At 37.0% G+C, this 27,044-nt stretch overlaps 2 protein-coding genes across 6 annotated transcripts; one reads left to right on the forward strand and one right to left on the reverse strand.

Moving 5' to 3' along the window:
• Positions 1-5,802: 5,802 nt before the first annotated feature.
• LOC130589459 (uncharacterized) lies at positions 5,803-7,253 on the reverse strand. The gene is made up of 2 exons (XM_057390722.1): positions 6,861-7,253; positions 5,803-6,714 (listed from the first exon to the last, which is right to left on the reverse strand). The coding sequence occupies exons 1-2, from the start codon at positions 7,251-7,253 to the stop codon at positions 5,803-5,805; spliced, it is 1,305 nt and encodes a 434-aa protein (XP_057246705.1).
• Positions 7,254-11,680: 4,427 nt separating this feature from the next.
• On the forward strand, positions 11,681-24,801 carry LOC104898711 (uncharacterized). Of its 5 annotated transcripts, none has more exons than XM_057396342.1 (7): positions 11,681-11,996; positions 15,832-16,170; positions 20,000-20,142; positions 20,795-21,927; positions 23,795-23,893; positions 23,979-24,116; positions 24,417-24,801. In XM_057396342.1, the coding sequence occupies exons 3-7, from the start codon at positions 20,043-20,045 to the stop codon at positions 24,564-24,566; spliced, it is 1,620 nt and encodes a 539-aa protein (XP_057252325.1). In that variant the 5' UTR covers positions 11,681-11,996; positions 15,832-16,170; positions 20,000-20,042; the 3' UTR covers positions 24,567-24,801. The 5 variants fall into 5 exon arrangements, with proteins under 5 accessions (XP_057252325.1, XP_057252324.1, XP_057252326.1 ...); XM_057396341.1 differs by having other exon boundaries at positions 15,832-15,874; XM_057396343.1 differs by lacking the exon at positions 15,832-16,170 and having other exon boundaries at positions 11,681-12,040.
• The last annotated feature ends 2,243 nt before the right edge of the window (positions 24,802-27,044 follow it).

Here is a 27,044-nt window from a genome sequence, read left to right on the forward strand (position 1 = left end):
AAATGAGATTAATATTTTGGTGTCCTACCCCTCTTCACATATAGAATAGAGATTATTTAGATTAGTTTTCATTCTTTCTCTCTCCTCCCTCTCTCACGTTATTTTTTAGGTTTTAGGTTTTAGTTTTTCTTCTCCTCTTTTTCTCTCTAGTTTCTAGTTGAAAACCCTAGTTTTTATTCTTCTTCATTAATTCATGAATTTTATTAGTTTCTTTTGTTGATTTCTTTAATTATGTTTTCTTTTATAGTTTTAGATTTCATTAATTATCCCATGATAGAGTAGTTTTATTTCTAGGGTTTGGGAATCCATGTTTATATGATATGATTATTGATTGATATTTATTCGTGGTTTGGTTAGTTAATTATTTCTCTAATTGATTAGTGTTTTATTGTTAATCTTGCAATCTGATCAATTATTTGATTAAATATTGTTAATATCGAGTCATAGATCTAGAGATAGTACTCTTTAGAGGCTTACCTACAATTAGCAAATCTGATTATGTTGAGCGATCGTACTAGTATATGTTGATTTGAGAGCGTTAATGCCTGACCAAGGAGTAACCTGTCCTCTAGATATCTGATTGATTGAACTATTGATGATATTTTGATAGGTTATAGTTATAAACATGGTGAACCATTACCCTAGATCCTTTTTAGTTTGATTTTCGTAGTTTGATTAGTTTAGAACTTTAATTCAAATATATGTGATCTTGTTTAGTTTCTCTATACCTTATAAACTAGATAAAACGACCATCTCTCTGTGGATTCGACCCTACTTACCCTACTACATTGTTAGAAGGTTTTGCAAGAATAATTTTTGACGGGTGTACGACAGCCTATCAACAACTCTCATTCAGGACACACTGGGATTTCAGTAACATATCTAGCAAGCAAAGATTGAGATGCATACATATCAGGATTGCTCTTGCTGCCTCAGTCTCCAGAAATAATTTCCTTAGTAAGGTGGCAAGATCCATTTCTCGGGATTAGCCCAGAGCTTACTAGCACATTTTTTTACGCCTTTCCAATGGTTACCTCTTCGTGAAGCATGCTTGTACTGGTCATAAGCTTGATTTGTTACTAAACAAAAGGAGATCGATATGCGCATTTTAAGTTCAGATGAACATCCTGCCTGCAGTAGTATAGATGAGCCCGCACCTGTCATTTTTACGGAACTTTTGCAAGGCTAGGGTTCTACTTTGAGAGAACAACACTTTAAGTATTTCTATATGTTAGATTTTAGATTCAAGATTGTCAAATTCTCCACCTTTAAGGTACTTTTGATTAATGTAATTTGCGATTTTCAGTTTGTATTCCTTCTCTTTGTTGTTCTCTCTTTATTCATCGTTTAAGTATTGAATAATATTTTAATAATTAGTTCTATTCTTCCCTTAATCATTCATTATGCGATTAGTGAGTAGTTTCTCATCTATGGTTTGGATGAAAGTATGAATTAGCGTAGAGATCGTCACCGGTGCGGGATGGTCCACGACCCCTAGTGGGCTGGGATGAGATTTCACGGCCTAGGACTGGACCGTGAAATTCACGGTTTGGTCGGGCTGAAAAAATCTTGGCCCACACTAGTCTGTTACCGATTTTCATGGTTCGGCAAGTGGTTCTGGTGGTTCGTGGTCCGAATGGGCTGGTAGGGAGGCATGAGGATTATTTTTTTCCGAAATTAATTAATTATTGGAATCATTTATTGTTGTTACATAAAACCTTTAAAATTAATTAAAATATATACAATTATTACTATTAATGAATCATTTCATTATTTTTGAATTTGATTGAATTATAATATATGTAATTTGATTAAAACATATACAATTTGATTAAAATATACACAATTTGGTTGAATAATTACTTGGGTTTGGTTGGTTCGATTCATGGGTCGGGCTGGATTGGTTTTGTGGATCGGGCTGGATGGTTTTAGTAGTGGGCTTTCGTAGGTTGGGCTCAAAAAATCTGGCCCATGTCCCACCGACCAATTTCACAGTTTGAGTTGGGTTGGACCGGACTTTTTGCAACTCAACCCACACTGCCCAAGAGGTGGGCTGCGCTGGATGGGCTGGATTGGCTCATACTATTGGCCATATCTAAATTAGGGCTTTTCTTTGGTTGTTAATGTAATTATGGTTTATTGATGATGATTATGCATTAATCTTGGTGTTTTGAGGCTTTAAGATAGATATTTATCACATTTATGGTTTAGTATTTTGGTTATAAACTTTCTCGATCAAATTTTGAACCTTATCTCATCCCCTTGAATCAACTTAATTTCTAGACCAAGATATTAGGTAGAAATTAAGGTCGTCCTTCTGTTAGGAGTTTTCTGTGCTAATTTGATCTCTTAATCAATTAACTAAAGACCATTCGAGAAAGGATTTAGTTGATTGATTAAGCGATTGATCTTGAGGACCATTCGAGAGAGAACATGAGTATTTTAGAGGAGAGATAAACCTTGCATAATTATAGCTTCTCATCCGCATTGCATAACCACTCCTCTCATTTGATTCATTCTAGTAGCCTTAACCATAGTGTTTTTCCGTATTGATTTTATATCCCTGGTTTATTTGATCCTATTTTAGTTCATAGTTTGTTATAGAACCATTTCAAAACTCCCAAATACCCTTCAACTAGGTAATTAAGCTTGTTTAGACTTTAGTTAATCCCAATTTCTCTGTGCATGGACACTTAACTTGCCTATACCATGTTCTTAGTATTTTCTGGATTGAGATTTAAAAAATATAGTTTAAAAGTAATTTTTGGTGCCTTAACAAAATACCTAAAACCTATTATCATATTATTAAGGAAAAATTGTTTTAAATAAGCCAACCTTTGCGCGTTCTTCCCATTTTAAGTCTACCTTTTGATTATCCCTAATTGAGTTAGACTTGTATGTCTGTTTTCTTCTATTGAGTTTTAACCTGTTTGTGACTTGTTTAGTAGGTTACTTATGATACGTGTTACAATATCCCTTCTTCTAAAACAAGCGAGGGTGGGGGTGGGACATTTTTAAAAAGCGCAGCCCTTCACTTAGTAGGGATGCGCTTTTAGGAAAAGCGCATCCCTTCTGTAGGTAAGAAGGGCTGCGTTTTCCTAAAAGCGCAGCCCTACTAAGTGAAGGGCTGCACTTTTTAAAAAAGCGCAGCCCTTCTGCTATGTAGGGCTGCGCTTTTTAAAAAAAGCGCAGCCCTTCCTGAAAAAATTTGAAATAAAAAAGTTCGCGGGCTTCAAATATTAAGCGGGATTCGTCAAATATATCCCTCATTTATCTCTCTCCTCTCTCACGTCCCTCATTATTCCTTTTCCTCCTTCTCTCACGTCCCTCCTCCCTCTCCTCCTTCTGTCTCATCCTCTCTTCTCTCCCAAGAACTCCCAGAAACGTTGCGACAAAAAAGCTGAAATGATTTGCACTAATCATGCCGACGGAGTCCGATTGCCTATTGTGATACCTTTTCGGAAGCGGAACGAGCCAACGAGTCAAACTCATCGCTATGCCGTGACGTTTAGGCTTTTTAAGCCATCCGAGTTCGTTTAAGCCTCCAAATAGGCATTTTAAGTTTTTTCGAATTTTTTTTCCTTAATTATGTATTAGGGTTTTGTTTTATGTATTTAAACATTATTAGGTTAATGTTTGGAGGTAGTTCTTGTATTTTCAGATCTATAATGTTCTTGTATACTTCTCTTTGTTTTGATTAATGTTCTTGTATACTTTTCTTTGTTTTGATTAATTGTTCTTGTATACTTCTCTTTGTTTTGATTAATATTCTTATATTTTCATCTTTGTTTTGATTAATGTTCTTGTATTTTCAGATCTATAATTTCTTCTCTTCTGTATATTAGTTTTTGTTCCTTTTTTTCATTTTCGTTTCGTTCTTTTTTTTTTTTGTTTTGGATTTAGTATTTTCATTTTCATTTCGTTTCTCTTCTCTTCTGTTTAATTTCTGAAAATGCGAGATTATGAGTAAGAAAATGTCAAAAAAAATTTTTTTTTTTTTTTTTGGTAGGAAGGGCTGCACTTTTTAGGTAAAAGCGCAGCCCTTCTAGCTTAGAAGGGTTGCACTTTTACCTAAAAAGCGCAGCCCTTCTAGCTTAGAAGGGTTGCGCTTTTACCTAAAAAGCGCAGCCCTTCTAAGCTAGAAGGGTTGCGCTTCTATAGCGCAGCCCTACTTAAAAAAGTGAAGGGCTGCTACTGAAAGGGCTGCTGTAAAAAAGCGCAGCCCTACATGCCTTTTTCAGCGCAGCCCTTCTTCATTTTTCCACTAGTGTTAGGGTTAGTGTTAGGCTTAGATTTAAGCTAGTTAATTAGGATTAAAGGGGGATTTAGGGGTTAATGACTAACGGAGTTTAACGCCGTTATTCATTAAGGGTAAGTGAACGTATTTTTTGAAAAGTGAAGGGTATATGGTGAATTTCAAAAGTTGAAAGGGTATAGGGTGCAAAAAAAAGTTTGTCTGGGGTATATGGTGAAAAAACCGTATTTCTCAATATAAGACAACAATTGCTTTATAAGTTTTTGTTGCTTTTACATGTATAGCAGTCTGATAGGCATGCCTGCAATAGTTAATAACACCAACACATAAATTATTTAGCAAGTAAAGAACAAGAATAGTGATTAGCATGCATTTGATGAGATTCACTGATGCAATATACTATTCATTATTTATATGAACAAGTACTTCAATTGATATCATGACCCGCCTAAAATATTTATAACTATAATAAACTTGGCCTAAAATAAAATTCGATTAATTAAAAACAATTACTTGAAGAACTTCACCTTCATTTTTCTCGGGATCTCTTCCCACAAATGTTTAAACTTCTTTATTAGCAAGGCAACAACCAAAAGCAAGATTTATCTCAAAAAATAAAAACCAAAATAGCTAATTTCATATGGAAATAATTGGAATTAATCTTCCATTAACAAGTATTCAAGATTTGAGAAAATTTTATTGAGAGAAGGAAGTGAGAGTGCTTAATGGAAACTTTAGTTATTAAAAAGAAAAACTGAGAAGTTAGACGATTAAGAATGAATAGAACATGAAAAGTTTCAAATAATTATGGGATTTGCATATATTAATGAGTAATTAGAGGAAATTGATTGCACTATTTGACACATACAACTTTCCAAGCTAAAAGAAAGAGAGAGAGAGAGACTGAGACTTATTTTATTTGTTTGTGTTATGTAATTGTTTGATAGGGTGGGGGGAAAGTGTGGCTTCCCTTGCCTCATTAGGAAAAGTGATTTCCCACCCTTGAAAAATGAATTTCAACCCATATTTGTCCTCCTTTTACCCTGATCCAAACCAAACAGAGGAAAGTGAGGAAAATAATTTTCTTGAAAAATACTTTCCTCCTAATCAAACGTGCCCTTAATAAATTAGCACTCTAACAATTCAATAGTAGATTTGGTAGTCTAACTCATATAGACACAACCTTCAGCACCTATGAATGAAAATTAAAATTAGTGGTCCAAGGTTTTATTAGGATAGGTTTCCCATAAAACATGTGAGGACCAGCAAACAACAGTCTATCTCCTTCTTCCCTAGCCTTCACTTTTAACACAAAGTACCCTTCATCATGTTTAAACATTTGTGGATCATCAATGAAATTTCAATTTGCTTTCAGAAAAGAGCTCATAGTAGTACGCGTTGGTTTTTGACCCACAACATACACTATAATATAATTACCCCCACAATTCATTCAACTTTTCCACTTCAAGTTTATCAAGTTATTGAAGGATTTTGTCCTCGATCAAGTGTAACAAACTAAATATATATGGAGAAGTGTGCCTGGTTTCTTAATGGCAGCCTCTTTTATTATGTCCTTTTGTGTTGCACAACCTACAGGTCATCTCCATTCCATGCCTAGTAAGTGTGCCTGGTTTCTTAGGATTTTCATGGGGATCCTTAATCCTATTTTTCCTTGGCCTCCCAGGCCCTATCTTAATAGGTGGAGGATCTATTTTTTGGTCAACCTTTGGCCAATGTCGCTCACCTTCACAGGCTGGGACAGGATGACCATAAACCCTCAAATACACCTCTCTTTTGTAACACTCCTCTACATAATCCTCTGCCTCTTTGCCCAAAAAATAGATGCAGGCAATACCATGACAGCAAGGCACTCCCATTAAGTCCCACTTCCTACAAGTGCAAGACTTGTCAGGTAAATTCACAATTAGGGAGTCTAAGTTGTGATTCACATTGAATATGCTCTCAGTAGAAGGTATCACATCACAATACACTGCCTTTTCCTTCTCTTTGTCAAGTATTGATTGAATTCTAGGGCAAAGTAGTGTTGTGCCCTTCTGCATCTCCTGTTTTTTGAGACACACCCTTTTCATCAAAGCTGCCCTTATCTCCTCTTTCATGTAAAGCAGATGTTGTGTCCTAGCATTAATGATGAAACCATTAAATGTCTCTGCCATGTTGTTTGTAATGGCATCACATTTAATGGCAGGGTTCAAAAAGGCTCTACAAAAGCACTTTGGGTTGTAACTCCTAAATGATTCAGCAGCAGCAGGGTAAGCTTCTTCTAGTTCTTCTAAACCCTCATTATAATCAGTTATGTTGTAAGCTTTGGCTACTTTCCAAAAGGCCTTTCTCATTTCATCCCCTCTAAACCCTCTCTTCTGCCAATTAGCATAGACATGTCGAGCACAATGTCTATGCTCTGCCTTAGGCAACACAGTGGCCACAGCATTCAATATTGCCTATGAACATTAAAAGTAAATAAGCAAATTACACTAGCAGGAAGTTAAGGCAACCATTGAACATAAGAAGTCAAGTCTATTTAGTACATATGCCAACATTTTAGAATAAGGTGTTGCAAAATAAAAAGCAACAAAAGAAACCATACCGGATGCTCATCAGAGACTATAGCAACACCACTGCCATCCCCTAGGTCCAAGCACGACTGTAAAATAGTGAAGAACCACCCCCATGACAAATTGTTTTCCCCTTCCACCACTGCCCACGCAATGGGAAACATTTGATCATTGGGGTCCCTTCCAACTGCTGAAAGAAGCTGCCCCCCTAGAAATGTTTTCAAAAATGCTGCATCCACACAAATTATCCTCCTGCAACCCTGAAGCCAACCTTTCCTTAACCCATCAAAGCAAGTGAACAATCTCTGGAAGATGGGAGGATTGTTCCGAGTACTTTCATCAACAACCAACTCAACTACACTATCTGGACTAACTGCCTTGATTGCAGCTACATATCTACTAACTTTGTTGTAGTGATCTTGCATTGAGCCATGTAGGAGTTTGTGGGCTTGTACTTTGCCTTGTAAGCAAAAGTATGGGACACCAATGCCTTGTATGCCAATTTAATGGTCTCACAGATGTCCTTTGCTGGCCAGTGAGGCCTTGCTTTGAAAACTTCAAGCATCTCCTTTGCAACCCAACTGGTTGTTAGTTGCTTATTGCATCTCATGTTCCTCTGACACCTGTGCCCACTAACAACCTTCTTCACAATGAAACTTGCCTTCTTCGAATGCCATGATGAGTACAAGTAGAAAGGACACTTTTCTTTGCACTTCACCCCTAACTGCTTCTTGGTTTGTTGCTCACCACATAACCTAAATTCTTCCATGTAAGAATGGCATACCTGGCAACAGCTTGCTTGAATTCTTCCCTACTTGGAAACCTTTGCCCCACTCTCCACTGAAAATTTTTGAAGTCTGTATCACCACCCACTAACAATTCTCTCTTAGATCTCCTACCAGTATACTCTTCATCACCACTGGCAGGGGGTGTGATCTCTTCATCACCACTTTCATAATATTCTGATTCATTACCATCAACACCTGTTTCTTGGACTTGTATAGCTGGCTGCTTCAGCTTTCCTTGTTGTCCAGGAATTTTACCCTCACCAGCCTCTCTCTCTAATTGTTCAGCTATCTGAAGCAACCTACTGGTACAGGTTTTGACTCTGTCCCTAGCAGTGTGATACTCTTCATCACTTGTCTCTGATTTATCTCCAAACAGCTCTTGTTCATTTTTTTCACCTTCCTCCTCATCACCACCAATATCATCCTCCAATTCATCATCTTCATCTGTACTCAAATCTACAGTATCAACTAAGGAGACCTCATCCTCCTGCCCATCAGAATCTTGTGATTGACTTCCATGTGTGTATAAAGGGTCAACAGAATCCTCACTTTCACTAAATAATTGGTTGTAAGGAATAGGCTCATCTACCCAAGGGTCTATCCAGTCATACCCATCAAAGTTTGAATCCTGGTATTGTGGTGTGTTTGGTTGTTCTTCAAGAAATAGTGTCCTTGTTTTGGTGTATGAATGTTGGTTCTGTGAGAGGTTTTCAGGGACATCAGTGTTTGACTGTTGGTTTTCAGGGACATCAGTGTTTGACTGTTGGGTTTGGGGGATGTGAGAAGATGTAACTACTGTTGACTGAATTTGTGGTGTTTTGCTCTTTTGTTTGTAGGGTTTTGCTTTAGGTTGGACAGTTGGTTGCTCTTCTGTGTTGGTTTTTTCACTTCCAAAAGCCTCTTCATAGGTGCCCAAGAGTATTACATCCTTCAACCTTGGGCTGCTCCTTACTGGGGTTTTTTGGACAGTTGGTTGTACAAATTTTCTGGGTGTGAGTTTTTTGGGTCTGCTAGATGGGCCAGCTGTAGTAGGCCTAACCTTTGGATGCAAATTGGGCCCACTGTCTTGGTTCACATTGGGGCCAGCCTCTTGGTTCAAAACAGGCCCACCCTCTTGGTTCAAATTGGGCCCACCCTCTTTATGCAACACATACAAATCCACACACCTACACTTCATTGCTATCTCACCCATTGCTCTAACATCATTATCATCTACCACCTTCCTAACTCCCTCTTTCAAACTCAGCCCTGGTATTTGGTAATATACCCCATGCACAGTTTCATAGTGCCCACATTTTTTTGCCAACTCCATTATTTCCCAGTAACATATCTCATCAGCAAGAATCTCATGGGTTTTGCCCTCGCCCCCCAGGTATACCATAACCCCTTCACGATTAGAACTAAATTTACCACCATGCCAAAACCTTAATGTAACCTTCTCCCACACATCTAGAACCATTGAACCTAACAACCAATGCAAAAAGACTCAATTTTTAATCTTCTGTAACCACAGCGCAGCAAATTCAATGTCCAATCAAATTAACAAAAAAAAAAAAAAAAGCGCAGCAAATTCAATGTCACCAAAAATCGAACACAAAAACTCCTTTTCATCATTAAACAACAACATCAGAAACCCTAGGTTGGTCTATCAAAAACCCCTAAAACATCACATTCGCAGCAACAATAAAAATAAAGAAATAAGCACAACATTTGGAAATTTACCTGACTCCTGATGCGATTAAGTTTCCCCGAAAAGATTAAGCTTCGAAATTGAATTCGCACTGTTGAAGATGACTGGTAATTGGATACAGAGTGAGTAAATGAGAGGAGAGAGAAAACTTTGGAGGGAAATGACTGGTAATTGGAACTTTGGTTGAAATGACCGGGTAAACAGGTCAGCTGTATTCCTACCCAAACTTGGCAAAAATGGGTCAAAGGTTGGTTTAAATCTGGATTTTCTAAAGGTTGACTTATTTCTGGAAGACCGGACAAAGGTTGGCTTATTTTTGGCAATTTTTCCTATTCAATAATATTATGTGACCGTAACGTTTTGTTAGAAGCTAAATTATGGTTTGTGGGATTAATGAGATTGGTCCGACTACTAATATTGATTGGGTCCTATGAGGTCACACATTGTAACAAAGGTTAGATAATTACTCAAATCCATTTTGGAAATGATTTGATGGTCATGTGGATGGTAGGGGAGAAGAGTTATAACTCTTGTTGTTAAATGATTTATAATGGGTGGCTTTATATGACTAATTAAGCCTCTTAATATATGACATTATGTAGCCAATTAAGCCTTATGAAACCACCAACTACTCTATATATTGATATAGAGGTTACAAATGAATCATATTATCATCTTTTTGCTAAAAATTGTGATTTTTGGTAAAGCTTAGACTCCTCATCTTCCTCCCTTTTTGGCATAACACCATACAAAGTAAGGAGCGAAAAGGTTCCTCTTTTCGTACTAGCATACGTGGTGATCTAACCGTTGTTCGTGGACCAACACTACAGGAACGACATTTGACGTTCTCATAAGATCTCACTTGGAAGGTAGTACCTTTGAGGATTCACGCATCAAAGGTATATAATGCTATCTATTATTTGATACATGTTAGTTTATGCAATTTGTTCTTGGGTTAGATGTTTGAGTATATGATATCTTTTTCGCATTAAGCATCTAAAATCCTACAGTTTTGCTATGGAATTAACCATACTAAGCGTTGGAGCTATAAAACTTAGGCTCATACCTTTCTCTAATATTCTCAAATTACAAGTGAAGCTTCTCCATTTGTTTATCGCTTCTTCATTCAAACTAATTGGAGAGCTACTTTGTCCTATATTCTTAAAGCCTCCAGAAATTGAAACCCTAGTTACTAATCCATTGGTTACCTTCTCAATACTCACATTTCTTGGTGTACTCTTCTTCTCAGATGGTTCTAGAGTCGACCCCGAAGTTACGCGACACATTTGTTGTTTCGTCTGACTTCTTCTTCCTTCCCTTTTATAAGTTCATCGCACGATAGAAATCGTCCCTTATCATGCACTCCTTTTTTGTCCTTCCTTCCCATTTATTGTGATTTTCGCTCAAGTTTAGAGCATTATTAGTCTAATTTAGGTAATCTTTGTGTCATATTTGGTACAGTGTATGTAATTTTATGGTTCTTCTATCATTTATTGTTTATGAATCGTCTTTGTTCGCTTTTATGTCATTATAATGATAATATTTATCATTTTGGTTGATCATATGCCATTTTGGTTGAGCATATTGTCATTTTAAGTTCGTGTCATTTTTGGTTCAAATATATGTCATTTCAAGTGGAGGTGATGCCATTTATGTGTATTTATGTAATTTGTAAGGCTTTATCATATCATTTTTTATCGTCTCATTTTTTTCCATTCTTATGTAATTATTAGTATGGTTTAACATCATTATTTCTTTGGTTTGCGTCATTTAAAGTGCTTTTATGTTGTTTCGACTATAGTGCCATATATTCTTCACATCCATGTCATTATTTGTGTAATATATCTCTGTATATTGACCCTTAGTGTTTTGATGATCAAGCGTGGGTTTTTGCCCTTTTCCGCACCACGTCCGAGTGTTTGTTACACCATAAGTTATGGTGTAACTTGTTACATCCAAGACATGATCAATTTATATTTGCAAAGTTTTAATAAATGACTAGATATTGAGATGTACATGTGATGAGACAATGACAAGAAAGCACCTTAAATGCCATCTTTGCACTCATATAACTATGCAAGCAACCCATCATACAAGTTTCATAACTCTTATCATAATAAATTAATAATCATGAGTTATTGAGCGAATATCAATATTAACATTATAATAAAAACAACATATTTATACCTTATATTTTTTAGCCCGTGCCAAAAACTAGCAAATCATTAGAGGACAAAATAAGATAACCCAATGATTAATCCCTCTACCAAAAAATACACATTAAAAAAGATGTAAAGTCACCGGCGTGGAGCATAATCTTTTTGCTTGTAGATCATGGCAATAAAAGTGTTAGATTACACAGAAAATTCAGTCTCATTTGTAAGTTGTAACACACACACACACACACACATAAACTCAAAAACAAATTTGTCTCCTTTCCTTTCTTCTCTAATAGTGTGAATCAACCAACCAACCCCACAAGCCACAACACAACTTCCCTTTATTTTTTTGACAACGCTTTAATTCCATCGCCTCATTCTCCGAACCTTACCTTACCTTGCCTAAGCAAACCTCATTCTTTTCCTCAATTTCTCTCTCCTCTAAATTCTCTCTCCTCTTCTCAACCGCATGGTAACCGTCGATTAATCGGTGATCAAAAACTATTTTTTACTCCTTCAAATTTATTCAAGGTTTGATTCTTCAACAACAATTTGATCATCAATTTTTGATCATCGTAATTTTTTAATTTTATCATTATTTTTTTTTTGTTATGGTGATGAATTTTTGTCGTCCGATCATGAATTTTTTGATGTAGTTTTTGTCTGAATTTGTGTTTTGTTTGTTTTGATCGTCTGTTTGATCATTTTTTTCGTATGGAAATAACTTTGATTTCTGCTTTTGTGCTTGCGTGTGAGTTTGTTTTTATGTATATATATCGTGATCATAGATTATGTTGATTTTTTGTTTTTGTTTTTAAGTTTATTACTTCTGTTTTGTTCTTGATGATCAATGAAATGTTTATGGTTGTCTTTGCACGTTTCCTTTTTGTTTGAAGAAAACTTTAAATTAAACATTTTTTACTCTGCTGTGGCGATTTCAACTAATTTGCTTTTAAGCGAACTATTACACCGAAATATGAGAGATTAAAAAAGAATCCTGCATAAAATAGATTTTTCACTGGAGGTTTTTGATGATCCTTTCTTTAGATAGTTATAAATTTGAATACTGATGTTTATCAGTTTGATGATATAAATTATTAGTGATTTGGTGGTTGATTGGTATGACAGGGTTTGGTGTATTCTTTTCTAAGTATGCGATTACATGTACACTTTATAGGTTTACTTGTCTTTCGCCTACGTAATAATAGGCTGGATGGTTGTTGTTTAGTTTGAGAGAGGTTTTGATGTTTGAAAGTCAGTATGCTTAATTACAGGATAAATGTCCGGTGATTGTGTCTGTTGTGTAGTTTGGTAGTTCTAGAGTGTGTTGAGTGTTGAGTTTATGTAATGGATGCTTGTGTGATGAGATTAGATAGAGATAGAGATAGAGATAGAGATAGAGATAGATATATATATATATATATATAGAGAGAAAGGGATCGGGTAAGAGGCAGAGTGTTTTCAACAGGTTGGAGAAGACAAAATTTGTAGTACTATTATTGTAGGACAACTATTCAATTTTCAATACATGTTTATTTGGATTTTTTAGTAATCGGTTATTAGGATTAGAGCTAATACTTAATCAAGCTTGCCTATTTGTTGTTTGCTATGGACGAGCAGGAGGTAAGCTTATTGCCTTCTTATGTAGGGCTTACGATAAATTACTTTTGACTTTTCTTGTAATTCTTCTTGCTTGCCTACTAGGAGCCACCATAGAGGGAAGAACTAGTATCAGCATTAAGAAGCTAAAATAGGCATTGAGTTGTTAGGCTTTCACATTTTTTGGGGTGGAGGGTGTATTAATAGATATTGTTTTGCTGTAATTACATCATGATTGTGATGTAAGGTTCAGTTGCTATGATTTCTTATATTATGTAATGCGTATTGAATGGTTTTTTTTCGAATATCCAGAATTTTGATTTTAATGACTTTGAACTAAGCATTTTGTTTATTTCAATGTCATAATAGTGTGATACCTATGGTGTATGTCTTTCAAAATTTTTGTGCAAGTAAATAGGAGAATAGGTTCACTATTTTGAAGTCTTTCTTGACTTTTCTTAGCTTACAAGGACAAACCTTTTCTAGTTGTTTTTAAGAGGGAAGATAAGTTTGGATGACGAAATGGTAAGTCTGACTTTTATGTGCTAATTATCTATTATCTTATTGCAGAGAAGCTATTTCAAAAGGACCTTTTACCAATGTTATAAACATTGGGCCTTTACCCTCCACTTCTCATATGATACTTTGAACTCATCTCCTTTCATATAAGGGAGGAGAGTGTTGAAATTGACGTTCACATTCTTATTGTTGGGGGAAAGAGAGGGATTTTCCAAAGAATTGCCCCAGGTAGTTGCCGACATCTGTATTAGGTTTGTGGAGTTAAATCTTTCCTTGGTTTGAATCAGAGAGACTTCATTAGTTTGCTTTGGGAGGAATTATTCTGACTGTAGCAATTTCGTTACTGCCAGGGCTTAATATGCATTATGCAGATCCTATAGCAAACTATTTCCAGTTGTCCTTAGGTTACGGTGGCCTCTGACTCAGAAGAACCTACATTGAGCCTTGAGTTGGTGGGATTCCGTATGCAAAGGCCTGTGCATTAGCACCTAAGATGAGCAATGCGTCATTATCTTGAGAGAAGAAAAGCTGACGACCAATGTGGAATAAGCAGGATTTAATTTTAGTTATGGTTGCCAATGTCGTGGTGCCTTGTTGCTGAAATACTTCTGTTCTGTTGAGATAGCTGCTCTTATAGGATTTAGGCATCACGCCTGTATGCTATATAAGGAATAGATCTAGATTTAATGTCCAATTCTTGATCAGAAAAGAAGTAAATATATTGTAATACTTTCTTCAAAGAGAAATATTCATCATCTCCTCATTTTACTTTTGCATATTTTCCTGACGCTTTCCTTTTGCTTAGTGAAATAATTAGACAGCTTGTAGCATTTGTGTCACACTTATTATGTGTTGCATATCAATGTTGAAATAAGTAATGATGATGTAATTTTTGTTGAATCTTTGATCTTTAAGCACTTGTATAATGGGATAGTATCATGATTCATGATAATCGTGCCTATTGATCCTAATTCATGTAGTGAAGCTTATTCATTTGGACGCTAAGTTTCTAAGATAACTTTGCCTTGCATTATCTCTGACCTATAAATGATGCTAATGATAATAGGTTAAAACATTTCACCCATGGTGGCTAATTGTTGGTTTAGGTCTAATCTGAGCTGTACAGAAAACAACACATTATAGTGAATGGAATTTCATATAAATATTAGTAGAAGACATAGGAGAGAGTGCACTTATAATAAAGAGGAGGATTCCTTGATGCCTTTGTTTTTGTTGGGGAGGGGATTGGGGTAGGGGTGGGGATGGGTGGCTTTAATCTGTGAATAAGGTCTTGCTAAGAGCTCCCAAGGCTTCAAATAGGTGGTCATTAAGACTGGTTGTAAAGATAGCAGAGGTTAGAGGATTACTTGAAATTTTCTGTACTTGACTTATAAATGAAGTTTGAAATCTTTTTTGGCCATTGTGTTCAAAACTTCAAATACACAATATCTACATAATATCCTATACATTACTTCTTATTCCATACATTGTTCAGAATAATGTATGGAATAAGAAGTAATGTATAGGGAATTATGTAGATACTATGTATTTGAACACACTGGCCCAAAAAGATTATGCAATAGATTTTCCTTGTATAAAATTGTGAAGGGATCAAAGCAACAACATAGGTAATACTGAGGATCAGAAGCATCTATGCATACATTATGTTAAAATATTAAAGAAATGTTGAGTGTTGATACATGACTTGTTTGCATGAGAAAATATGTTAAGCTTGAAGAAAAATTATTTTTGAGATTACTGCATATTGTCTGCATTATGTAATTGTATAAGCACCTGTAGACTGTAGTTGCTATGAAGATCATCCTTCATTTCTTCCCATGGTAATAGTATTTTTCCCCGAGTCATTCCAACTCATTGACACTAATTTCGAGGTACTTTTGAGATGAGCAATTAACTTCAAATTGTCATAATTGTTGCAATTGCTTCCTGTATAATTATAAATTTATTGATGCTAACAAACTTTGACGTTAACAATGAGCACATACAAGCTTTGAATTATAGTTTTGTATGCACAACATGCTGTCTAATTTTGAAAGGAGATAAACTGTTTAAAAGTTGCACCAACAAAAGAACAAATATTAATTTCTCATGTAAAAGGGAAAATGTACTGCCCATGCTTGAAGAATTTTGGGGCTAGGTATGAACAAGTATAAAATAAAAGCTGTAATATAAGTTAACTAATGCAAAATAATGATGATAGTTGAATTCGTAGATTTGTTTTCTGCAGCTAGTTTGGATTTGGAGGAGCTTGAGCAATTGCTTTGGAGCAGGTGAGTTCTTTCCTCTCTTTGGTGCACATTTAGTTATTGAGTCATAGGATTCTTCAGCGTGATAGGTGTAACCGGATAAATACATATGTCTAGTGTGTCTATGGATCTCTGATTGTCTGTGTATTGTAGGGCTGGTTCTTTTCTTAGGTTGGGATTTTTGTGGCAGCTAACTGAGTAGTTACTGTTTATCCATTTCCTTCTATTAGCGAGCTAGAGCTTGTTTTTGTATTTGGCTGGGGTGTGTGAGTGCAAATTCCTGTCATCCTATGAGTGGATTTGTTCGTTGCTGCATTTGAGTAAGTCTGAATGCCTTTTTGTGAATTTCATTGTGGTTATAATTAATTCTTGTCCATCAATCATCGGCGATGCAGCATGTTGGTCATTGTTTTTAGTTTGAGCTTCAGCTGAGTTTTTGTAATTGTACAGTAAGTTTAAAAGAAATTCTTCCGTCTCTTCAATATCTTTTTTTTTTCATTGTGAGCGAAGTCTACAACTCTACACTCAAAAAATCTAGTTGCTTTTTCTAGTAACCTTTCATTGGAGAGTTTTGGAAATTATTCTACCAATTTCCAAAGAGGTTACTGGTCTGTTGACTGTCATGTAATAAAATTTGCAAATCCAAAGGAATATTTCACATTTTCTCATGTTCCTCTTTTCTTTTTGTTGTCAATCCTTATCCATTTTGCTGTTTTTCTTCAGTAAGCTAAATTACATTTCAAGCATAGTAGACTGGCATTCTTTTGAAACTTTTCATTGTAAGTTGCTTTCGAAAGGGATTTGGATTTACTGTTAGGCATATGTATCTTTTCCAAGACTGCACCTTGGCTTCTGGAATACCTTCTATATCTGATATCCTTCTTTCCTTGCTCTGTGTGATTTTGGTCATTTATAGTCTAACTTAGAAAGCTTGCTGTTTCACCTTTTCTTTATGTAGATTTCTCTATTTATTTGGGTGCAACAAAAATAGCTACCTACATGGGGTTTCAGTGAGTAGCAATTGAGATGTTGATACAAATTAGTACTTCCTTAGTTTCAAAAATTTCCAACGCTTTCCTTTACAACGTGCTAATAGTTGCAACAGTAACCACATTTGGTAACTATTATATGGATAGGTACCAATCTTCCCTTGTTTCACCAACTATATAACTTGTAACGACTCCACTCCCCTCCTGGCTTCCTCTCTCTTTCTCCCCTCACTGGAGCTAAAGTTAATGGCAAAATGAATATCCAACCACCAAGGGCTTAAATATGGCCTTGTTCATTCTCTGTCTCTCTCTTTCTAGTTTTGGTGTTTATTGTTGGTGGTGGTTGTGGGAGTGTTCCTTTCTTTCTCTCTCTCACCTCAGTCTCTCGCCCTCATTTTTTTTTCTCACTCTGGGTTTTGTACTTTTGTAGGTGGTGCTAGTTGGGAATGTGGTGAGTGGGCTGATAGGGCAGTGCTAGGTGACTGCGTGGGAAGTGTGGCTGGGCTGGTGGGGTGTGAATTGTTAGGCTTTGATTTTGTAACCCATTTTTATGTAATTTGTAGGAGCCAATAGTTTTATTTAATATATATGAAATCTTGTAGCAAAGTCTATTGAACTTAGATGACTGCAGGAGAGTGTGGCCATATAGTTGCACCTTCTGAATATACTGTTTTGATCGTATAGCTTGACTTGGTGATTTGCAATGTTGATTTTCGAATGTAATGACAAAAGTCATAATGCTTCATAGATATGACGCTGTAGCTTTTGTTTTCTTTTTTCATCTGTTGCATTAATGATGCTTTATTCCTTTTATTCTAATAGGTTCAAGTAATGAGTTTTAGTTTCATTAACTAGATGTATTTCTCTGCCAGACTTATGTCAGTCGTGTTTGATCTATTTTTATCTTATATCATTTACTCTTTCTGTTAGTGTTGCTTAATGTAGGAGATCTAAGGTGAACTTTGTGGGCTTGTTAGTTGTTATAGTCAATACTATTTTGTCTTTGTGGGTATGTTGATGTTGGATTTTTGTTATTTCGTTTCTGACATGTGCCCTTCTTATTTTAATGGGCTTAAAGCTGTGACATAGTCGTTGTTGTTGAGATGTGTCCTCTACCATACCCTTACGAATATAAGTTTCCTAGCTCAATGCTGTCCGATGAACCTTGTTTTTTCTTGATACATCAAATTGTTGTAACTAAAAACTAATAGTTATAAGAAAACACTAAGTATGGTTATTTGTAGTAGAACTGTTAGAGATGTTGCCAGATATCTACATTTGTTAGCATTCTTTATGAATGCAAGTTTTCCTTCTCTGCCATTTCTCGACTGTTATCAAGGTAACCTGTGTATTGGGACTCAGGATAGTTTTTCTATGTTTATCTTAATTGCATTGGCTTATTACATCTTAGTTGTGAAGTCAAAAAATTGAACAGAAGTAGAAGTAAGGCCAGTTTGCTGTTAACTGTTGTGAGTTGTATAATACTATCTGTAAAATGCTTTTGGTCAAGCTTGTTGAGTGCTTTATTGGGTTGATTAATAGGTCTACAATAGGATCCTTTTGGTTTGGCTATCTATTGATTTTTTAAGCCTAATTTTTCATTCAAAGTGGTGACATGAAATGTGAATGAGTAGACTGGTCATCTGATGTCATATTTGTAACGGTAACTAAAGCAAAAGTAAGGCTTGTGTGCTGTTAATCTATGGTATTAAGACTTGTTCTAACTGTTATGATTTATAGGTTTATACTGATACTTGTTTGGACGTATTTTTCTAATGCCTTGTGGTAAAGCTTCCTGAGTGCTTATTGGTTGATTTGAAATCTACATATTTTAGCGTCCTTTTGCTTTAATTGTCTTAAATGGGAACACTGCTTAGGCTGCTTCTATATGGTGTTACATAATACATGCAAGAGAAATGTTTTATTCCCAAACTTAAGGATCCAAGTATCCAACATATCTTGGTAGTCTGATCTCTGAAAATTCAGGCTTTATCTTTGATGTGCTTTTTTTTTTTTTGGGGGGGGGGGGGGGGGGGGGGTACTACCTTAGACTTTGTTCTTCATTGAACATGTAAGGATGTTTAAGTAAAACAGCTTTCTTTCAAATAAAAGTTCAGACTTCAGACTTCAGACTTCTTTCATTATTTGGTGTTGAAGACTGCAGCATGGAGATGGATGGTTCTTCTTTTCTATCATAGTATATAGCAATTCATTATAATTAACTGAAGAGGGGTTGTTTGTTTAATTCAGGCTTGGGACTGATCCCTGATAATTGAGATAGGAATCCTTGTATCAGTATAAAAGAGATAGTGATTGCTGAAGTTTTTCCTCTGCTGTAAGATGTCATTCGCAAATAGTTTTTCTTCATATACGAGTAGGAAACACTCTTGGAATGATTTGAGTTTCACATTTCAAGAATTATATTACTTGTCTAGCTTGCCTAAAATCTCACACCTTTGTTTCTCTCTCTTTTCACACAATTTGATCAAAAATATTATGTCAGCTGTTTGAGGTCTACAAACATTATGAACTGCTCTCCATCAGTTTCCTTAAGTCCTAGTGCTCACTTGAAGTAATTTGTTTCACAACGAAGGGACCAAAAGACACTTTTTCTTGGGGATCATGTACATTCATCTGTTAGTTGTCTTTGAGGCTGTCTTTCCAGCACTTTGGTGTATGCCTTGCGGTCAGGTTTCATTGTATGTGGAGAGTTTACATCCAATTGCACGAGTTTGTTAAATGCATCATTGTCGTACTTGTTTCTTTTTCTTCTTATACACTTCCATTATCTTGTACATTTCTTATGTGGATTTCTTTCCCATAATTTCTTCCTTTCACCCTTTTCTCGAAATATCTGCTTCTGCATTTATATCCTGCTTGTGTCTTTGCAACTTTTCTAGGTAACTTATAGCTAGTATATGAATCACTGTTCATATGTGAGATTCAGTATGGCTCCATTTAGTTGTCTCCATATATCTCAGCTCATTATTTTGATTGCCAGACTGTCAACGTTGACTTCTGCTTAATACAGATAGCAGTGTTGTCGTTTCAACATAATTACTTTCGTAGCTGGGTTGAACACAGTATATGATTATTGTATCGTTTAGCTTGGTATGCATCTGATTTGCGTAATCTTTATGATTTTTGTTGAAATGTGCAGGCTCTGGTTTCCTGACTGGTTAAGGCAGTACTCATATGTGATTATGGCACACAGACACATATATAACACATCACAGATATTTGAAGCTGAGCCTGATCAACACTGGAATATTGTGCATCCTGAAGATCCATACCTTCACTTTGGTAATGAGAATTATATTCATAAGCTCTTCAGTCAGAAGTTTTCTATGTAATTGTATCATCTAAATGATGGATAAGCGATAGAAGTTTCATTTGCATGTTATCTTAGGGTTATAATTTACCAATCACCAATTAAATATGCTGCTGTATTACTCGTAGGTGTAGTAATTAATTTTAGCCTTTGTGGGTATTTAATTATTTAGGCTTCTGGTAAAGATGGCTATTGCTGGAGATTCTTTTGCATGGTAATAGATCTACTGTCACCACGACTTACATAGGCCTAAAGGCAAGCCCCTATATGATGTTTATTGCTCCATTATCTGACAAATTCTTATATTATGCTTCCTATACTTATATCTGATCAGGCGGTGGTATATTTTAAGATGGCCTAATCTGTGGTTGGAACATCTGTCTTTACCTTCTGCCATCTTTCTTTAGAGGTGATGATTGTGTCATTAAGTACTCAAAGATGCTCTTGTTGGGGTTATTATGTTATGTACTCGTCAATATATCAACATGTGGTTCAAAGTGGAGTTGTGCGTTAGAGTTGGGATGTTCTTTGTGGCAGTTTATGTCTTCTTCCTTTCCTCTTTCTGTCAAGAGCTGCATGCCGTATGTATTTTATTTGTCTAATACGAATTACAATGAATTGCAGCCAGAACTACTTCTGCAGAAAATGCTCCACTTTTCCATCCTGTGGAGAATGGACCAGTGGATCGAGCTCATTATGTTTCTCCATGGAATGGTGCTACAAGATTAAGTGGATATTCTTCGTCAAGCCAGATGGTCAATGCACCCCATTATCAAGCTGATACTTCTGATCCTTCTCGAGATTCTATCCACCCTTCTGCTGCTGGAAATATCTTTATGGTTCCAGAAAATCATGTTCACCATGCATCTTCCTCAAATTATGGAGTTGAAAGCAACTATTTTGATCTTTCAATCAGCAATGGACGGGATTCATACAAAAGGAAAAGCCCTGGGATCCCTACTATCCCCGAGAGGGGCGGCACCAGTAGATATTATAGTGCTGGAAGCTCATCTGATATGTCTTCATCATCTGAATTGCGCCAGGAAAAATCAGCTGTTGATACCCAACATAATCACTGGGAGACACTGACTGTTCCTACCAGTTACAGAACCAATCAACTTTCAATTGGCGGCGAAACCTCTCTCAGGAATGTGAGAAGCCGACCCACATTGGACTTGGAGTCAGATGTGTTTAGGACCCATCTCCCAGCTAATTATCCACACCATCCCAGTTCGAGCAGACATCCAATTGATCATCCTGGCACCGTTGATCCTAATCAGAATCCAAATGTTCCTTTACCGGAATGGACACCTATTCATGTGTCTGGTGCTCCTCATGGAAGGACTATAATATCTAGTAATATGAGTCATGAGAGTAATCACTTCTTTGCTGGAAGCAGCATAGCAAATTCTGCTGGCGAAATGGCTGGCTATCATCATGAGCATGTTGCCAACAGAAATTCTCTTTCACATAGTTTGCATCCTACTCCATCTCATACAAGGGGAGTTCGCAGCAGCTATTCACACAGATCCACTCCAAATAGCAGAGCTTCAATGGGAAATTTGCGTATGAGCCATGTGGCTCCGTCTGATGACGGTCTTCAGTTACTGGGAGAAAATCATACCACAAGACATCCAAGACAATTTGGCCCTGTAGGATGGCGCAATTGCGACAGAAGTGGGAGATCTAGGCTGTCTTCTGAGAGATATCGTTTGCTTTCTGAGGATGCTAGCGCCCATGATCGACTAACTCCCGAGGTAGATAAAGTTTTTCTAGTCTTACTAATTTTTACTAAGTTGCTATTCAACATGAATTAATGATAGTTGATTTCACCAAGTTTTAGTTGATAAAATGGCAAGGGAAGAATAGTACTTCCTTGTCATTAGTTGTGATCTGTTTATCTTATGTGTATCTGCAATACAGGCTAGCAATCCAGATCATTGTAGGTCTATGTCAAGGATTGGCTATTGTCTACTCTGTAAAATGGCTGAATTTGTGTCTGAGGTTGAATGTGTAGTCTTTGGAATTGTGATTGATGGACACTACTGGAGAATGGAGATTACAATAGCTCTATTCTTTTTTTCATTTCTTCTTATGTTTGTCATCAGCCTGATTCTTCGGTCATTTCTAAAATCAGTCTGATCTAATAATTTAGTAATCCAATGCTTCATCGCCAATGTGCTTCAACCCTCACTTGTCCAGCCTTAACTTAATCCCGAAGAATAATACACTCCTCGATGTGTTTTGAAGTAAAGCAGGCAGGCCGGTAGAAATGGATTTTGAGTCCCTTCTATAACATTATGCTTAATGCCATTGGAACCCATCAGCACAAACACTGGCTCTATACTTTCTCCATTCTTTTATAATTGCAACAACTTGACTTTTACATTATTCATATCCTAACTTTGACTATGCGTTTTGCTAATACATAATTCCTGTGTTCTTTTATTAATCACTACATTTCTCTCTTATGGAATTTTATTATTAATCACTACATACTCATTTTTAGTAATATATCCCTCATATATTAATCACTACAAACACTGAACCAATTTTAAAAAGTGACACCATCACAATCCACCCCATCCTAACATATCCCTGGTTCATTAAGTACTACATCTGGAAGCATGAGAAAGCATACTAGAGGACTTTATAGTAGAGAGGTAGACTCAGAGGTGGAGGATGGACTATGGAAAAAGGGAGGTTGATATGGTATTTTGGGAAGTGAATCGACAGAGAGGAGAGGTTAAACCGTTAGAGGCAGAGATGATGAAAATCTGGGAAGGGAAATGATTGGATGTGCATTTTAACTGGTAAGGTACGCCACTCATTTGTGCGAATTGATGGGGTGCAGGGTGGGAATAAATTGGGGGTCAAGGGTAAGGTACACAAGTCCTTTGCGTGAATTGAGTGGGATGCAGAGGCGTGGGGGAAGCCAATCCAATCACTTTGGGATATGAAAGTTTTAATATACATATAACAAATAGCATGCAACCAAAAGATGGCAATTTCCCACCAAAGAAATCACGAGAAATATATCCAAGCCTTTGCAGCTCTTCATGAAGTATAGTCATTATCAAGAAGTTTATCTTTCCTTTGTATGAAGACTTCCATCTTCTTGTGGTTGTGAAGCATAACAATTCGCTTCTCTCTTAGAACACCAAGATATCAACTAGGCTAAATACCTATTGGATTGGTCGATACCATTCCCTTTAGCGTACTCAAGGTAAGTCATTATGCTCTATCCCATATGTTTCCTTGGTTATCTTTTGTGTGTTACTGTGCATTTATAGTGAGTTTGCTTGGAGGAAAAGGGGGGGGGGGTAGAGGTGAACTTTTTTTTACAGAGCATTTATTGTTTTATATTATTGTGAATAATCTGTGCTAATGAGCTATGGAGAACTTCAGCATATAAGCCAAGCAAATTTTGATCTCTGCACTCTGGATGCCTCCATTTTCTTGCAGTGAGTGGGACTTGGGAGGCAGAGAGTTGGCTGGGATTTGATATCCTCCTTACTTTCTATTATAACGATATTGTAATGTTTTTAGAGTTGGTATTTTTATATGTTTGTCTTTGTAAGTTTCTGATTGACCATGCCGTTTTGGATTTAATTTGATTTTCAGGGTCTGATGATTGTTGACCGCTCTTCCCTATATGGTTCAAGGAATTTCATGGATCATCATCGAGACATGAGGCTAGACGTAGACAACATGAGCTATGAGGTGGGTACAAATTACATTGGGCTTGACTTATCCATCTCTCTCTACTTTTTGGATGATCTGACTCTTAACTTGCTATGATGAGCAGGAACTACTTGATCTTGGAGATAGGATTGGAAGTGTCAGCACTGGGTTGTGTGAAGACCAATTACCCAAGTGTTTGACAGAGTCAGTGTACTGTTCATCAGATCAGTCGCAGGAAGAAGGAAGATGTGCAATATGCCTGGTATCGTTCTACTCCATGAATCTTACCTTCTTGTGGGATATTGACATTGGACCGTTTAATACTAAATTACTAGAGCATATTCTAATATTGATCACTAGACAAGTGAAAGGATGGATTTATTTAGTCAGGCTTGCTGTGGACAGTATAGACAGATGATTTATGTCTACAATCTAATTTTATATCTTTCATTCAATTGATAATTAAAATATAGCACTTCAGATCAAAGGTAACAAAGTAGACCCTAGGAGAGCAAATTTAGAACTATTGTTTGATACTAAAGTGGTTACCTTGTAATGGCAGGAGGATTACAGGCATATGGATGATGTTGGAACCCTAAAAGCTTGTGGCCACGATTATCACGTCAGCTGCGTCAAGAAATGGTTATCGATGAAGAACACATGTCCAATCTGCAAGGGCCCGGCTATGCCAGAAAATACCAAGGAGAAGTAAGCTGAAGCTCCATGGATGCTTTTTACGTATCTCCATTCTTTGTAAATATGTCACACATGTAAACATCAGGAACTTTCCTCAAATGAAGGAATCTCATCTAGAAGTACTATTAAGGTTATGCTTAGTGGATCGATCAAGAACAGCAGAAGTAGTTTATCCAAGTGTTTTATTGTTTATATCTTTTGTTGGACTAAAACATATTAGCTGATAATAATAGTCGGTCTGTTTAAATTAATGCCACAGTCTTTTACTGCCTGTACATTTCGTCTCGTCTCTGCCATGCTAAGACTGAGAGGAAGATTATTTACCTGAGAAATTAATAAGTTACACTAATCAACTACTCATCACCCTTAATCAGGGGTAAATTAACCTGGGTTATCGACTTAAGCCCACAAGCGCCAGGGGACTCTACTTCCCCCAACTTGAATCTCAGAACTAATCCCACAAGCCAATTCATGATATCTCTAAGCGGTCAAGGAAAGTCGATGGTCAATTAGCAAGAGTCCAACCTCGGTGTTTCTGCCCAGAAACTAGTCAAAAGAATGATGTATGGTTGATGAGAGTTAAATTCCGAGTTAAAGCATGAACTTGAGTCTTGTCACTTAAAGCCCTTCAAAATAAGGACAATTGGTCTGGGGGTGTTTACAGGAAAGCTCCTCCGACGCTCAAGTCAGGAAAGCTCCTCCGACGCTCAAGTCAGCGATCGGTTAGAGAGAGAAAGTGAGTAATTGTAGAGAGAGATGCTCTGGTTTTGTTATGTGAGAATTGAATACATATTCACTGATTGGGTCTGGTGCTTTTATAGTGTTGGGGATTTTCCAGACAGGAAATCCTATTGAGGGGACAACCTTACTTTTGGGAAATCCGTTTAATGGTAAAGTTATTTTCTGACTGAAAGGCTGGTGGACCCGTGAGGAGCTTACGGAGTTGATCATTTAGGTGGGCTCTGCATAACACCTTTGGACCAAACCTTGGGTCCAAACAATTAGCCCCATGCTGAAAATGGGCTAAGGGAGGACTCTTTCCTCCAAAAGGGGTTCTTCAACGGAATTCTGAACGTTGATCCATGGATAGGCTAGGCGAACCCCGGGAATGGTATACAATGGGTAGGGCGTCCCACCTAAACCCGAGTGACAGGGTCTCGCCTATCTCCGAGATGGGGTGTCCCGAGTGAGGGACTTCCTCCTAACCCCAAGAGAGGGATCCCTCCTATCCCCGAGAGGGGGCCCGAGTGAGGGGATCCCGCCTATCCTCGAGAAGGGGTCCTGAGCGACAAATTCTTGCCTAACCCCGAAAGAGGGAGTCCCGAGCGAGGGAGTCATGCTCAATCCCGGGAGAGGGGGACCTGAGCGAGGGAGTCCCACCTATCCCCGAGAAAGGTGGTCCCGAGCGGGGGAGTCCCGCTTATCGTCGAGAGGGGAGGTGCTGAGCGAGGGGATTCTTGCCTAACCCCGAGGGATGAGTATGTCCACACCGAGTTGGATTGCCTTGTCTAAAGATGCGCGACCCAGGTTTTGATACGAAGGGCACGCACTGATTACCGACCATGGACCAGGTTTGTTGGCGGAGCAAAGGATGTTAGGGATTAACATAGGGAGCCATCAAGGTGCCTATGCTATTTCCCAAGCTGTGTTTGTTGGCGGACCACTAACTTTCTATCATACACACATTCAACTTTCATATGAATTAATCTTTTATTTTTCTTTCTATGCCACACAACATCATTTTTCCTAAAACTCTGTGCAAAAGAAATGGGTAAATTAATAAAGATCAGAGAGAGTATTGTTGAACATAATCCTTGGTTCTCCCCCAAGATAAAGTGATTAACTAAATAGAAAGAGATGGAGTATACAAATAGCATAATCTACTTAGGGTGCGTTCTCCTCAACTTAAAAAATTAAGTTTCAGGTCCAATAAGCACTATTGCTGCGGTTAAAAAGTGCCCTATTGCTGCGGAATAAGGCGCGCAGCAATTAAGGGCGCAGCAATAGGTATTAATAATATTAAACCGCAGCAATATAAGGTAATATTGTTGCGGTTTTAATGACCAAACCGCAGCAATATTAGAAATTGTGGTGAAATAAGGTGGCCCAGAAAGGTAATATTGCTGCGGTTTATGGCCCAGAACCGCAGCAATATTACATTTTTTTGTATGAAAAAGTAATATTACCGCGGTTCTGGGCCAGAAACCGCAGCAATATTACTTTCTGTTTTTTTAATTTTTTTTTGTTTTATATTAGTGAAGAGGAAGCTATATATGCAACCTTGATGAAGCTATGCAGCAATATGCTAATAAATTTTCTGCATAAATTTCGGCAGAGCTCCGTTTGTAAATTGGATAAACCCATAATAGGGACTTAATTAACCTGTACAACAACCAATAACATCTCCGAATCCACCATCCAAGCAAATCAAAAATCCATCAAACAACCACCATGATCTCCAACATACATCATCCAATATTCAAGCCAACAAACC

Source organism: Beta vulgaris, chromosome 7 (genome assembly GCF_026745355.1).
Source record: "Beta vulgaris subsp. vulgaris cultivar EL10 chromosome 7, EL10.2, whole genome shotgun sequence".
NCBI classification, from domain to species: Eukaryota; Viridiplantae; Streptophyta; class Magnoliopsida; order Caryophyllales; family Amaranthaceae; genus Beta; species Beta vulgaris.

Bases quoted from the DNA above. Each gene is read 5' to 3' on its own strand.
- LOC130589459 (XM_057390722.1), bottom strand. From the start codon at position 7,253: ATGCAAGATCACTACAACAAAGTTAGTAGATATGTAGCTGCAATCAAG. The intron at 6,715-6,860 runs GTATGGTTTCTT...TAATGTTCATAG, and splicing joins TAGTCTCTGATGAGCATCCG to GCAATATTGAATGCTGTGGC.
- LOC104898711 (XM_057396339.1), top strand. The intron at 21,928-23,794 runs GTAGATAAAGTT...TTTGATTTTCAG, and splicing joins ATGATCGACTAACTCCCGAG to GGTCTGATGATTGTTGACCG. The intron at 23,894-23,978 runs GTGGGTACAAAT...TATGATGAGCAG, and splicing joins TAGACAACATGAGCTATGAG to GAACTACTTGATCTTGGAGA.